General features: G+C 54.6%; 1 protein-coding gene across 1 annotated transcript in view; it reads right to left on the bottom strand.

Moving 5' to 3' along the window:
* Positions 1-2217: 2217 nt before the first annotated feature.
* Positions 2218-15764, bottom strand: part of GFRA2 (GDNF family receptor alpha 2) — a 96096-nt gene continuing 82549 nt past the window's right edge. The window contains exons 7-9 of the mRNA XM_079926728.1: positions 14787-14959; positions 4364-4417; positions 2218-3460 (exon numbers count right to left, since the gene is read on the bottom strand). Coding sequence (XP_079782854.1) covers positions 3338-3460; positions 4364-4417; positions 14787-14959 — 350 coding nt within the window. The 3' untranslated portion in view covers positions 2218-3337. The remainder of the gene's footprint in view (positions 3461-4363; positions 4418-14786; positions 14960-15764) is intronic.

Raw genomic sequence — 15764 nt, 5'->3', positions numbered from 1 at the left:
CTGTGGGTCTCTTCTAGGCCTTTAGCCCAGTCGAGTGGTCCCAGCTTCATTGAGAGGAGGGTGGCAGGGCAAGAGCCAGGCAGGAAGCTGATGTCTGGGTTCTGGGCAGAACCACAATTGCCCCAGGCTGGAAGCTTCCCCAGGGCAGGCAGAAGTATCCCCATAGGGTTTCAGTCTTGACAATATACTAGAGCTTAGAAAACAGGATAAGACAGCCTTGTAGACAGATGCATATCCCAGGTCAGCAGTCCCCATGGGGCTGGTGGCAAAAAGAAAAAGCTCATTTTACAGACTGCTGACTCTGCAGTAAAGGCACAGTGGGCCTATACTCCATGTGGACGACTCTCCCCGAAAGAACGCGAAAGTAATTTCAGATCTCCGGTGGCCCCTACCAATCTTGTCTCAATTCCTTTCCTGCTTCTCTTCACTTATCTGTCCCCCCAGCCTAACTTCAAAGTGTAGGCTCAAATGCCTTAATGTTACTAAGATTCATTCAAGCCATTAAACTACTTAGCATTAAGATAGTGAAACTTTATTCTTCCCAGTTTTATTTACATATTTTGAGAGGATCATGGAGAACAGGAATCATCTCAACCAAAGGAATGAATATTTAATGGTAAAATTTCAGCTATGTGATACCTGGGTGGGGAGAAGTTTTAAGGCAGAGTAAAGCTGCCCAGCCTCTATTCCTCCTTCATAATGGCACCTCCATTTCATTTGGGGAAATTTTCTCTCCCCCATGATGCAAGCCAAGGGCTTACCTCCCATTAGGGATGCCAGACGTGACATACAGCCTCCTCTCCCACCCAAGTGGGGCAGGAGGTAGGCACAAGGCCCCAGCTGAGCCAGCTGGATGACAATGGTTGGTTGTCGCTCATCACAGAGACAGTGGCACGTTGACCCTGTAGATTGTTCCTTCTGTCCCTTCAAATGTCCTTTGGTTCCTGCCCGAGCCTCCCTTGGTCCTCCCATCTCCCACTGACTCTATGAGCCAACTTCTCCCAAAGCCTTCTAAGTGAATCAGTCGTTGCTGTTTGCAAAGAACATGGATTGCCAGCCGCTCTACCTTGCTCTACCCACGTAAGGCCAGCGGTGGCTGGGGAAGAGGGCAGGCTGGCTCACTGTCCCTCCATCAGAGGCTGGAACATAGCACACCAACCTGATCACCACCAGGGACCAATGTTCCTAGTGCGTGTGCAGCCAGGAACAAGAGCCCCTGGGGGGACCCAGGATTGGGAGAGAGAAGCATCTCGTCTCCCAGGGGTGACAGGATGGGATCACGTGCAGCCCTGAAGGTCATGCTGACACAAGGAACATCCCTTCTCCTGGCAGTCTTCCCTCCTCCCTGCTGCTGTGCGCATACTCACACATGCCCTGAACACACATGAGCCCGCACCCGCCAGCACGCATGCGCGCACACACACACACACACACACACACACACACACACGCACACACACACTCGGCCAGCAGGCATTCCCCTAGTATTCTCTGAAGGAGAGTCTCTCCAAGAGAATATGGCAGGCCCAATGTCCGGGCAGAGCCTGGGTGGCAAACGGAGAAAAAGAGAAAAAGGATGGACTACAACTGTCTTCCTTCTCTGCTGGGACCCAAGAGGCCAGGTCTCTACCTTCACAATCACATACCTTAAAAAAAAAACAGGAGTCCCAGCAGGAAGATACCACCCACCCTACATAAGACGAACTGTGCCGCCTCACAGGGCCACCCAGGCAGCCTTCTAACAAAAACATCTGCAAGATGTGATGTCAGGTTGTCTCCACCCCGCCATCCCCATGGCTACTTTCATTCTCTTCCAGTTTGGGACCAACGGGCATCGGTGCTGATTGGGAAGGGAGCGAGGCGATGACAGGTGAACAGCCCGCAGGCTCAGCACAGCTGGGACCTCAGCCCCACCGTCTCCTAACAGAGTTCTATCAGCCACACCGAGGACACACGACAGACACACGTGTGCACACGCGGACACACACGCTCTCCCAAGGCCCACCAGGAGCCCCTGGGGAAGCAGCCACGAGGTTGGCACTGGGCCAAGAACAAAATAGGGACAAAGGCACACCCAGAGTGAGGCAGAAGGGCAGACTGCTTCCTAGTACGTTTATTGGAGCCTCTGCTAAGCGTGATATAGATCAGAAACCCTCTTCCGCTGCCCAGTCAACCCGACTGGGGCGGGGACACAGGGAGCCAACCTCCTTCGTTTCCCATCATAGACAACATTATTAAAAAAAATAAACTTTACAGTAATACATTTTCGATCATCTGTTAGGGTATTATTTCATTAGTTTTGTTCCTTAAAAAAAAGGAAAGGAGGGGGAACCACACGATATATGTATACGGATGTGTATATACATATATGTCGAGAAAGGAGCCGTGTAATGTACATACAGTGTGCATACGTCTCGGAAATGAGGAAGGAGAAGAGCGAGGCAGAGAGAAAAGAGTTGGAGAGAGCCGCAGAGACCAGAGTGTGGTGCAGGTAGACGGGCCCCGGTGGTCTTCTCTGCCCCTCTCAGCGCCAGCCCCTCCCTCCCAAGGGAGAACCACCAAATGGACCCAAGAGAAACCAAGGGAGTGGACAAAAAATCATTTCTCTTTGATTTCAAAACTCCTGCCACCAAGCAGGAAGAATCAGCCTTGAGGTGGTATCCAAGTTTTGCTCCCAACCCCCAACGGGATATCCCAGGCAGGCTGGGCTCCCAAGCCCCCTGGAACTGCCCCGCCTCCCACCCTGTGCTTCAGTGGAGGTCAAGGAGGCTCAGCACCGCAACCCTCCACAGGTCAGATCCAGCCCTCAGAGAAGGGAGGCGAGATAACCTCCATCCTTGAAGCCAGCTGGAGGTGCTGAAGGTACCCAGCTGGACCCCAAGGCGGGCAGCCTCGCTGCTCTGCTGCCTGACGTCCCCCGCCAGCCCCCGGCAGGTCCCCAGAATGGGGAGCTTGAGGAGAGCGGCAGCCATCCTGCCCCAGCCCATGTCCCTTAGGCGGTGGGGATGTCATCCTGGTCTCTCATGTCAGCAGGGTCCAGAGAGGAAAACACCAGAAGAAAGTGAAGGGCATCTCTAGACCCTTGTGCCCTCCTCAGCACTGGGCTTCCCCTGCCAGGGGACCTCTGGGCCAGCTCTTAGGCTGCCCGCCTGCTTGTCTGTTTGGTATAGAAAAACTTCTCCAGAGAAGAAACCTGGGAGGAGACAGGTTCAGAGACAAGGTGGGAAAAGACTTTTTTTTTTTTTTTTTTTTTGCAAGGTGTGTGTGTGTCTGTGTGTGTTTCCATTTTGTCAGGCGGGTGTGCTCGTCCGTGTAGCTTTCGGAAACCTCCCAGAGTCTACAAGGCCAGCTTCAGCATCAGGAAGGAGACAGCGGTCAAGGCAGCCGATGGTCTGGCTCTGCGGGGGCCTGAGTTAGGTTTGACCACCCTTTTACTCCCTGGGATGATACTGGTCGTGAGCTGTGGCCAGGCAGAAGCGGGAACAGAAGCAGAGAGAAGGACAAACGAGTCAGTAGGGCTGGGATCAGGCAAAAAAAAAAAAAAAAGAATAAAAGACTCTGCAAGTGGAGCACTAAGGCCCCTGCCCTCCTGGTCACCCAGGGGACCCTCTTCGCAGAGCCAGGCTTCCATGGAGCTGGGCTATGCCTCAGCTGACTACTCGGGGAACAAGGCAGCAGCCCCCAGGGCAACGGGCTGCTCTCCCTGCCTTGCTAATGCAGACCAGCGAGGATGGGGATGGTATAAAGATCTAAAGGAAGAAAGTCCCGGGGTCCACAGGACCTGCTTCTGGAGAGGGGAAGGGAGGGGAGGGGTGAAGAGAGAAGCTACGTTCTCCGGGTTCCTAAGTTTGCTGGAATCCCTCCTCCACAGAGCCTCCACTGCACACCCCTGTCTGAACTCTCCCTCCTTCTGCAGACTCTTTCACTAATTTTACTTCTCCTCTAAGTTATATATACGCTATACATATACATAGTCACAGATCTACTCCTGTGCTGGGGCTCCTTCACGGAAGGGCCCACGTCCTGTGCCATCATTCCACCTCCTCAATGTCACAGAACCAGCACAGAGCAGGCTGCTGGGAACACCTGTCTTAAAGAGTCAGGAAGGCTTGCCAGGACCTCTGCTCAGAGCGGCCTCCTGCGTCTCACCCAAGAGACAAGTAAGGGCCCTGGCTGCAACATCTATACCCACCCACCCTCACCCCCAACAGAGTGAGCACCTACCAAGGTCCAGGTGGGCCAGAAGCTCAGCCAGCCCAGTCCATGCAATGGAATCTGGGAGCTTCAAGTCCAAGGCACTCCTGGAAAACAACCCACTCTGGCCCAGCCCCCGGCACCCACCCCCACTCAGGCCCTCACTCACCTCTGTGAAGCACATGCTTAACTCTTTGGAGTTATTGGCCTTCAGTCCCTGCTCCTGTGGGAGAGAAGGCGCTAGTAAGGATGGATCACTGGGGCTGGGTCTCTGGCCGGGCTTTGTCCCATGACTCAGATGAGACGACACATTCCATGGCCCTGCTGCCCACCCCTGACATCACAGTGTACACGTAAAGAGCACTGGCAGCACAGAGACCTTTGCCCTTCTCTGACACTCTCAGTGATCAGGGCTCTTGAAGAAGGGAGTTCTAACTCTGCTCTCCCACTTACAGCCTAATAAAATAATAAGCCACTCCCGGGTCTGTCTACCATACTCAGAGTTCCTCTGGATGAAGCAGGGACCATGTTTTCTTTCCTTGTATAACAGCAGCTCAATAAATGTTATACTCAGTTACTGTTTATTAACCACCATTCATTAACATATCTGTGAATGAATGAATGAATGAATGAATGCCACAGATCAGAACTAGCATCCCAGTGCCAGCTCCAGAAAAATCATGAGTCCTCATTGGGCTCATGGGGAAGAGAGCTGTGATTGATTAGTGATGTCTGCCACTGGGGCAGGTTAGGCGGACATCTGGCCATGGTGCCAGGTGTTGGCTGTTCCACCCTAAACAGTTGTGTGGCACCTGGGAGCTCTGTGGTACAGGTGAGGAATGAGGAAGGAAAGCTGGCTTGGTGATGACTCCAGGGTTTTCCACCCCTGGCACACCACCTGGATGAGGACCAGAGGGTAGGTGTGATAAGCAGCGCTTTGCTGTCTCCATCATAATAGTGACCCATGGGAACCAGCTGGGAGATGTGATGCTTCTAAACTGGCCTCAAATGGCTCTGGCCACCAGAAGCAACTGGGAAGCCCAAGAAATTATGCCTAAACCACTGCTCTTGGCCAGAGATATGAAGGATGCTTTGAACATCACAGGCAATCTACCACCCAGGGCATCTGGTCAGCTAAACAAGGCCCCAGCTGTCACACAAAGGCCCCAGCCAAGAGCAGAGTCACTACCGAAGGTAGAAATGTGATCATGGGGACAACGAGTGCAGTCGAGACAGAATCAGGGACTCAACCAAGGAGCATCCTGTATAATACCTCAGCACCAGTGACTCTGGGTGCCAAGATCTAGCCCGGCCAAGCCACCAACCTGCATCCCTGCAGAAGGGTGTGTGCTCGGAGGCCCTTGCGGACCCAAGGACTGGATTCCACTGCCCAGGACCAAGTGCAGCTCCAGATAGGGCTGTGGGAGGTCACTGCCTGATGGAGCCTGCCCACCCCACCTCAGAGGCTGTGCTGTCACCATTAGCTTACACCTGACTGCCCCCCACCATCCTCACTCGGTCACCTCCCTGAGCAACTCCCAGCCCCAGCTAGGTCCCCACCTATGACATCCTGTAGCCTGTCAGGGTCTGTGCCACGCAGCCCAGCACCTATATTTCCTGGCAGCCTTTCCAGCTCTAACTGTTGCAGGTACAGCAGCCGTGTCTCCGCCCCCTCCAGGGTCCCTGTCTTCTCCCTGGCGCCCCCTCCCACAGTGCTCACTAAACAGGAGGCTGTGTGGAATCACAGGCAGACAGCTGGGGATCCCGGTCCTCCCCGCTACCTCAACCAAGAAGCTCTATTTTGACTTGTTTTATATGTTGAAGTTATATACAGAATTATTTTTAAATATAGTCTGTGGTGGGCTTCCCTGGTGGCACAGCGGTTGAGAGTCCACCTGCCAATGCACGGGACACGGGTTCGTGCCCCAGTCCGGGAGGATCCCACGTGCCGCGGAGCGGCTGGGCCCGTGAGCCACAACTATTGAGTCTGTGCGTCCGGAGCCTGTGCTCCGCAACGGGAGAGGCCACAGCAGTGAGAGGCCCGTGTACCGCAAAAAAAAAAAAAAAATAGTCTGTGGCTTAAAAATAAATAAGGTTTGAGAAAATAGCTAAACTAGATGACCTCTTGGCCTGACCTTCTGTGACAGGATGCCAGCTCTCAGGGAACCCCGGGTCCTGGACACAGACCTGGACACAACTTAGCCTGGTCAACCACACAGAGAGGAGCCATGGGGGGAGGAGGTGGGATCTGAACGCTCAGCTCTGGAGCCGCCTGGGACTTGATAGCCTCCTCTGAAGAGGGAAGACACAGGAGGGGGTGTTGGCAAATATTAGATAGGAAGCAAGAGGAAGAGGAGAAGGAGGAAAGGGATAGGAGTAAGAGGAAATGAGAGGAGGGATGAAGTAGAGAAAAAGGGAAAGACAGCACCCAAGGAGACAGGAGCACCAGGTAGGGAAGAGGGGGAGGGAGGGAGCATCGGGGGAGGAGAAGAAACAGGAGAGGACCCCTTCATCCCGTCCTCTGACCCATATTACCGCGAGAGAGGGATGCCACCTCCCAGGACCAGGGCCAAAGGAATCTGACCCACTGTGTGGTCTCTGACAGGCCACAGGGACCTGGTTTGGGTAAGAGGACTGGGCTCTATGAATATCAGGACAGGACCCCTCCCCATGCCCCTTCAGTGACCCATCTTGGATCCGTCATCCACAGCACTTGCCCAAGCCCTTCTGAACCAATAGCATTTCCATCTGGCAGGCTCCAGGGCTGACCTGCCACACACTGAACAAGTGCTGAGTGGCCAGGTGACACACTGGGCTTCCTCTCACTGTCCTCAAGTACTTCCTTCAAGTGCTACAACACCCAGCTTACAGATTTTTGTCCTCAGAGACCCATCCCAGCCTTTCCTTTTTAGACTGCGGGGTCCTAAGCCTTGGTGCCCATCCCCGTGGAACAGCCCCTTGATCCAAGGAAGGACCCCAGAGGCCAGAGGCCAGGGCTCCAGTCTTGGTTCAGCCACTGACCCCAGGCAAATCCCTTCATCTACCGGCACCTCGGTTTCCTCATCTATAAAATAGCGATAGTCAAGCGAACCTCACTGATGCACCGTGAGATACATGAGACCGTGCATATGGTGCAGTAAAGCTCTGGACAAGTATAAACGCCCCTTAATCCCCAAGCGTGATGCAGAGCGAAGCAGCGTTTGCATCCAGTAAACTCCCAGGACTGGGGCTGCAGGGTGAGACCCAGGTCAGCTGGTAGCCTGGGGCTATCCTAGCTCTACCCTGACAGCTAAGCAAGCAAAGCCAGGGAGAAGTCTGGGCCCCCGTGGACCCCTCCACCTGACTTCCAGAAAACACAGAACAGACAGCGAAGGGGTGAAGGCTGCAGTAATCTCCCCCGACAGCAAGCCCAAGACCTCTCCCCCAGTCCTGGGCACACAGAACAGTGTGGGTGTTTGCCCGTCAGCCAACCTTTTCTGAAAGTGGCAGATGGGGGAAGTGCATAGAGAAAGAGGTTCCACTATCTAATGCCCAAGCCTTAGGCTCAAATTCACCGTCTCCTTCACCATTAACTCCCCCCCTACCATTCCCCTGCAGGGGGTTCCAAAGATGAGTGAGTCACAGCCCTGCTCACACCCAGATGAGAGAAATAAACACCCACAAGGTCACCTCTGCCCCAGTTCAGCAAATGGGAGGGGGAAGAGGCTCTATCTTTCCCAAGCCCCCCACGGTGCAGCTGTCCTCTGAGGTCACACCCCTCCCCAAGACCACTCTTTTTTTTTTTTTTTTTTTTTTTTTTTTTGCGGTACGCGGGCCTCTCACTGTTGTGGCCTCTCCCGTCACGGAGCACAGGCTCCAGATGCGCAGGCTCAGCAGCCATGGCTCATGGGCCCATCCGCTCCACGGCATGTGGGATCTTCCCAGACCGGGGCACGAACCCGTGTCCCCTGCATCGGCAGGCGGACTCTCAACCACTGCGCCACCAGGGAAGCCCCCCAAGACCACTCTTGATGCCTATCTCACCCGATTATCTTGGTGGCAGGAAGGGAGGATGGCAGCAAAGACAAGGTTCATCCTTCTAGAAATTTCTCTCAGAGGGGCCCTTTGCTCAGGAAGTTAGAAGGAAATTATCGTCTTCCTCCTCTTCCTTGCCACCTCTGTCCACACTCCCGAAACTGGGTCTGGCATGTCCAGGTGCCAGGGACCAAGTCCAGTGTTGTCTCTATGGGAAAACCCCTGGCCAGGGCTGGCAGGCCCTCTCCTGTGTCCCCTGCTTCTGTCCCCGGCCCCATCCCCAAATCTCAGTGCCCTTGGGGACCTCCGTCCTGCACACGCCCACCCCCAGTAACACACCTCACCCTCCTCCACTCCCCACCATCCACTAGTACAACCCCTCTTTTCTTACCTCTGATGACCATTGACTATCACTGACTATTGCAAAAATCTCCTAACAGGTCCCCCAGTCACTCTCCCTCGACAACAAGTCTCCACCTGCTGTCAGATTAACTTCCCAAATCACACTTGTCATCAGACATCCCTGTTCAGAAGCCTTCAGCGGCCTCTCCACACTCACCAGTTCAACCTGAAAATTAGGTTTATCTCTCCACCCGCTCCTTCCCATATCAGAAACCTGCGTTCTCCCAAACGCATGGCCTGTGTTCCTCTAGGTCAGGGGGAGGCAAACATTTTCTGCACAGGGCCAGAGAGTAACAATTTTAGGCTCTGCCGGCCATAGCATCAGTCCCAACTTAACTCTGCCTGCAGCACGCGGACAATACATAACAATAGGGTATGGCCTGTGTTCCAGTAAAACTTAATTTATTCAGGTGTCGCCCATGTTCCACTAAAACTTAATTTATTCAAACAGTCAGCAGGCCAGATTCAGCCGGCAGGACCGGCCCCCCTCCTCAGCTGCCCTGTGCTGTCCTGACTCCCGTCTCTGCTCCCTCCTCGCCCACCCCTCCCGGTTCCACATCTCCGCATCTCTGTGTCCTCAATTCTCCCTGTTCCTCCAGGCCCAGCAGCAGGGTACACCTGGTCCATGAGTCCTGTGCTTCCACTGCCAACCCAAAGCGGCCTCCCCGCTCTGCGTCCATAACGCCTTATCCAGCCCCCTGGCGCACCCATCACCTCCTGCCCCGTAATTCTCTGAGCGTGTACCCTGTCCCTCCTGCTGGTATGAGGACCAAGGTAACAGCCTCATATGCTGGTCAGCCTCAGTGCCTGGAACAGGGTGACGTGCGGTAAGAATTTACGTTGAATAAATGAGGGAATGCATTGACGGAAGAATAAATGAATGAGTACAAGGGAGAGCCAGAGGGAGGGAAGAAAAGAAGGAACGCATCAGCCTCTCAAAGCTTTGAAACGAGCCGAATCTGTAAATCAGAAACGTATGCCTAATAGGCATACGGATACACTGAGCAGCCTCTGGGTCCCGTGCTCTGACAGCCACCGGCCTGCGTGCTGAGTAAGAGACCCGTCCAGGGAACAGGCAGGGGGCTGAGGAGACGGACGTGGCTGCCGGCTGCTGAGCCTGTGGCCAGCATGTGGTGAGGAGGGTTCATGGCAAGCCCTCCAAACTCATTTTTAATTCCCCCAGATGTGATGGGCACTAGCAAGGGTGAGAGCAGAAACTGGCTGGTGGAGACAAGGAAAGCAAAGGAGATTCCGTTAATAGGGCCCTGCAGCCCTGCAGAAGGTGATATGACAGGGTCCCGCAAACTGGCCCAGAGCCACCCGCCAGGAACACCAAGGACACTGGAAACAAACCAAGTCCAGGGAAAGTGGGAACCCACTGCCAGTCTGCCCTGCCCATGCTGCACTGCCCCGGTCCAGGCCCCATCTTATGACAAAAGAGCCTTCTGTCCAATCCTCCTGCATCTTCACCTTCTTTACCTACTTCTTTACCTTCATACCTCACAGCACACAGAGGGCATCAATGAGAGAGAGGGAAGCTGAATAGAGTTGCCTGCGAGCAACACAACAGACCGTTTTCTAGAACAGAGAGCAGGAAGTTCCCATCAATCCAATGATCGGGAACTCTGGGCTCTTTCTCTTGACCCATGTGAAGCACCCACTTGATGCCAGGCACTAAGCACATGGTTATAAGGGCTACCAAGGGGGTGATGCGGCCCCTGCCCTCCAGGGATGCTTGTCTGGTGCGGGGAGCAGAACACGTCGTGATGGGGGCTGAAGGGAGGCAAAGCGGGAGCCCTAAGCAAAGAGAAGGCAGTTCTGCCAGAGTCGAGTCAGGAGACCACCCAAGAGGTGACATCCAAGTAGGACTCAAAGGCAGAGGGCTGGAAGAGAAGGGAAGGAGACGCCCTTCGCTCAGAGGAACTGACGAGCACAAGGGCCAGCATGTTGCTCAGCCTGGCCGTTGGGCCTACACCAGGGGTGCCTGATGGGCTTCAGAAACAAAGGACCTTGGAGGAGGGTGCAAGATTGATGGCCTCCTGTAGATTCTCGCTTTAGGGACCACTGGGCAGGAGGGAGGGAATTCACACAGGGCTGTGTGTGTGTAGCAGGGACAGAGGGAGACACTGTTCTGCAGATTCTGCCACAGTTTCTCCAAATTCCAGAGAGCCCCAGGCTGGCAGGGCCACCCGGAGAGGGAACCACAGCCAGGAACGGAAGCATATGAGAGCCAGGCTCCAGAGAGCGTCAAGGACCACAGACACGGGGCCCACTCGGGGCCTGCCCAGCTGCTGGCTCCTCTCTGGTACCTAAGACACCCACAGTTCTGCTCAGCAGCCCCTCGGTGGAGACAACAGTCCCTCCAATGCCAGACCCCGCCCCACTGTGGGAAAGTCCTTTGGGGGAGCGGATTTGGAGGAAGAGTCAGCACAGCGCAGCCAAAAGAAAACTGTCCAGGAGCCGGGGGCCGGGGGTGCTGTGAACAAGCCACTGTCCACACTGGCCTCCCATCCTTTGGGATTTGAGAAGCAGCTCTCAGAGAGCCCACTGACGCTAACATCCAATCACTCATGTGAGGTCCCCACCTGGCTACCATCTCTGGGTCAGTGAAGGAGGTTCCTAAGGCTTCCCCCAGGGTCCACCTGTGGATAAGAAGGAGGACAGAGGTAAGTGATCTTGCCGCTCTCTCCAGGGGTGTCTGGGGTGTGCGGGCTTCCTCTCCCTCCCTCCCTCCCTCCCTCGCTCAGCTCCCTGTCTCTGCCCTCACTCGGAGACTCCCTTCTGTGGCCATGGGTTGCTGTCATTCCCAAGGGCCCCACAAGGGCCACCACAGAGCCCTTCCAAGCTAGCAGAGCTGAGGGAGGGGGCACGGGCTGGAGAGGGACAGACCACCCACACCAGCCTCCAGCCAAGCTGAGGGCAGGGTCGTGGGCTTATTCCCTCTGCGCGCCCAGCACCTGGCACAGAGGAGTAGGTGCTCATTTAAAAGACCGCAATTAGGGCTTCCCTGGTGGCACAGTGGTTGAGAGTCCGCCTGCCGATGCAGGGGACACGGGTTCGTGCCCCAGTCCGGGAAGATCCCACATGCCGCAGAGCGACTGGGCCCGTGAGCCATGGCCACTGAGCCTGTGCGTCCGGAGCCTGTGCTCCACAACAGGAGAGGCCACAACAGTGAGAGGCCTGCATATCACATAAAAAAAAAAAAAAAAAACACAAAATAAAAGACCGCAATTAGGACTTCTCTGGTGGCGCAGTGGTTAAGAATCCGCCTACCAATACGGGGGACACAGGTTCGAGCCCTGGTCCGGGAAGATCCCACATGCCACAGAGCAACTAAGCCTGTGCGCCACAACTACGGAAGCCCACGCGTGCCCTGCAACAAGAGAAGCCACCGCAATGAGAAGCCCGCGCACCGCAAGGAAGAGTAGCCCCTGCTCACCGCAACTAGAGAAAACCCGCGCACAGCAACAAAGACCCAACGCTGCCAAAAATAAAATTAAAATAAAGAAATTTTTAAAAATGAAAGAATATAAAAAATAAAAGACCGCAATTAAAACAGAATCAGAGGCCCTTTCCTTTCAGTTTCTGTGAGAAAGAACGGGGGTATGAGGGTGATTGTGGGTGGGTCCCTCTGAGGGTCTGCTTCTCTTCCATTCCTCCTGGGAGGTCCGCCCCTGCTGTCCCACCCAGAGTGACTTAGTCAACACATCCAAGTGGACGGACCCTGGGGCCAGGCCTGGGGGAGCCCCCTGCCAGACAGCCCTCCAGGATTCAAAACACCCATCATGTGTGTAAGGTTCCTCACATACGTCATCTCTCATACAGATCGTGTGTTAACCCCACTGGAATCAAACCAAGTGTAAGACAAGCCCCCAGATGGTGAGTCTGCAGAAAACCAGGCTGGGGCTGAAAGAAACCAGGCGATGGTTTAGCAAACCACTGGAGGGAAACAGCGGGGGGGGAAAAGGGAGTCAGAGGCATCAGGCACTGAGGGGGCTGCGGTGGGCATGAGACCAGGGCTTTGAACTTCTCCACGCCCACAGTGACTCTGTGGGAGTATTAGGAAGGGTCCACAGCCCTTGATGAGTGGGCATCTCCCCGGTGAGCCAGCCCCAAGGGGCTGGGGAGGAAGGTTGGCAGTGCCCAGAGAGACCACGCCAGAGCCTGGTCACCTGACAGGTGGCACAGCCCTGACCTGCCGAGCTGCCCGCCACTCTAGCATGAAATTGAACTGGCAACCGTCTGTGGAGTGGCCACCGAGCCCCGCCAGCAGCCGCTGAAGCGTGTTGAGTGTAATTAGAAGCCACCCAGGGGTGACACGGGCACCTCAGCCCAAATCAGGAGGGGCGGCCTAATGGAGGGGAGCGGGGCATGGAGGAGCCCACGCTGGGCCTTACCTGAAGGCACTTGGAGGTCAGCTGTTACAGCCCACCAGGAAGGGAAGGGGGAGTGGGCTTCCCAACCAGGACGGGCACCAGTAAGGGGTGCCCGGGGCAACCTGGATACCTCTGCCAGGCCCCATCCCTGCTCGGGTCTCATGCCAGCACTCTGAAAGCCCACTGCTCTTCATCTCTGGCTGTATTGAGGTTATATTGACCATCAAAAATTGTATCTATTTGCGAATTCTCTGGTGGTCCCGTGGTTAGGACTCTGCGCTTCCACTGCAGTTGCCCGGTTCGATCCCTGGTTGGGAAATTAAGATCCCTCAAGCCGAGCGGCATGGCCAGAAAAAAGTATATTTTTAAGGTGCACAATCTAATATATATAAATATTGTAAAAAACTCACCACGAGTCAATCAACACATCCATCACTTCACACTTCTACCATCTTCTTTTTTTGCTTTTTTTTTTTTTTGCACTGAGAACACTTAAGGTCTATACAAATTTCAAGTACACAGTACAACACTGTCAACTACAGTCACATCACTGTAACCAGTTCTCCAGGACTTACTCATCTTGCAAGACTGAAACTTCGTAGTGAGTGCTCACTGGTGATCCCACGAGCCCGCCCCACTCAGACTGGCATCTTCATTGCCACACGCAGCCGGGCCTGTTCCCCCAGTCCCCAAACCTATGCTCATGTTGTGCTCTCACTGGCTGGACTCCAGACCCCACCTCTCCTTAGCAATTCCAGCCCCAATTCCTGCCTGAAACATCCCCTTATCCCCACCACCACACCCTCACTGTTTCCCCCCTCCTCTGTTTTCCCTGATATTCTGCACAAGGTCTTCTTTTAAACTCTCTGTTCTATAGTATGAGTGTGTATATGAGTATATATGAGTGTGTGTGAGAGTGTGTGTGAGAGAGAGTGTGTATGAGTGTGGGGGGGGGCACGTTCTGATTAGAACCAACATCCTAAGCAAAGAATCTACTGTAGCAAATGGTGTGACAGCATGAGGATAGCTCAGCAGAGAGAAAGGCTGAGTGGGGAGCCCTGTGGTGTGTCTCCACAATGCCACCCACGTGGTCTCCTCTTGTGGCACTGACCGCAGCCCACGTCTGGTGCTTGTTGAACTGTCTGACCCTCGACAAGACCACAAGGACCACAAAACACAGGACTGCATCAGCCTCATTCACCAGTGTCTCCCTAGCATCTCACATAAGACGTCGAACACAATGCATGCATGACACACATTGGATGGATGCATGGATAGATGCACGGATGGACGGATGGACAAACAAATGAAAATCACAGGTTTTGGAATCAGATGTAGGTTTGAAATCTTATTCCACCACTAACCAGCTGTGTGACCTTGGGTGTGTTGCCTAACACCCCTGGGCTAGTTTCCTGCGTGTACAACAAGAATCCCAACAGGTCATGGTGTGAGAATCAATGAAATAGGTAGAGTCTACTAGCGCAGTACCCAGTAATTAGTAGATGGTTAATAAATGGTAACCATTCCATTTCTCCGGCACCCCCGTGGTATCTAGTACAATCCTGTGACAGAACAGGTGTCTGATACTTGCAAGGTGACAGTTAGTGAATTAATCATGGAAAACTAGCCCCCATCAGCTCTTCCGGCCTCTTGGGTCCTGATCCAAAGGGAGGAACTTGCGCGCCCCGTCCCTGGTCCCCAGGCTGCAATTTCCCACCTCGCCTCTGGCGTCAGGTGCTTCTCTAAGCCCTCAGACTGCCCCGGCTCCGTTTCCCCAGCGGCAGAGCTGCATCCCCTCACCTGGACAGATGTGCAGGTAGTGATGACGCTGGTCCCCAGGCTGGTGCTATCACTGAGGTCATCTGGCAAAGAAGGCGTTTTCTCTACCCGAGGGGCCTGCGTGGCCTGGAATGAGGGGTTTTTAGGGGACAGGTTCACATCTGTGCCATTGCCAAAGGCCTGGATGGCGTTCCCTGTGGGGAAAGAGAGCAGGAGACACAGAGAAATCAGGGGCCCCTCCATCACTCTGCCCCTTGCCATCCCAAACTTGACCTTCCCTGTGATAGCCCAGAGCTGGGGGCAGGGTGGAACTCGTCCAAACTAACTTGGCTGAAGCTCCCTTTCAGATAGCTACCAAGGTCTCATATTGAGAGAAGAAAAGAGCAGGAAGGAAGTTGAAAAAGAGAAACCGGAATAAAGGAAATGTACCAGATGCGGAATGAAGAGGAAAACAGGAGGAGAAGTGGGGTGTGGGGAGCTGGGAGGCGAGGGGCAGGCTGTGTCCAGGGCGCAAGCCCACCTTCTCTGCGGCATTCAGTATTGCAGACCACCACGCTCACGTGGCCCCCGACGTAGTCCCCCTCCCCAGGTGGCCTCATCCACCCCCCACTCAGTCAGTTACACTAATCCACTCAGGACCAACTAATGGGACCTCTTGGACAAAACTGCGTCCCCAGGCCAAGAGCCTGCATGGAGCTCCACCTCCAAGTCCCAGGTGCACTTCAAGTTCATCATGTCACCCCTGAACTAAGCACCACTCCCTCCACCGCAACATTGCCTCCCGCTGCGTTTCCAGTCCTGACGGTGACATCTTTCTCCACCCAAGTCTCCCAAGTCAGAAACCTGGGGTACTCAGGACACTTCCCTAACCACCCGCTTGCCATCAACCAAGGCCACCTCCCCACTCCACCCCCCGCCGCTGCTCTGGATCAGTGGGTGCTGTCCTCCCCCGAGAGCACCTACAACAACCTCTAGCGGACTCTGTGTTGGGTCACCTGT

Source organism: Stenella coeruleoalba (assembly GCF_951394435.1).
Source record: "Stenella coeruleoalba genome assembly, chromosome: 7".
In the NCBI taxonomy this organism is placed as follows: domain Eukaryota; kingdom Metazoa; phylum Chordata; class Mammalia; order Artiodactyla; family Delphinidae; genus Stenella; species Stenella coeruleoalba.
The sequence above is the reverse complement of the archived record's forward strand: the minus strand, read 5'-3'. Positions and strand labels throughout refer to the sequence as shown.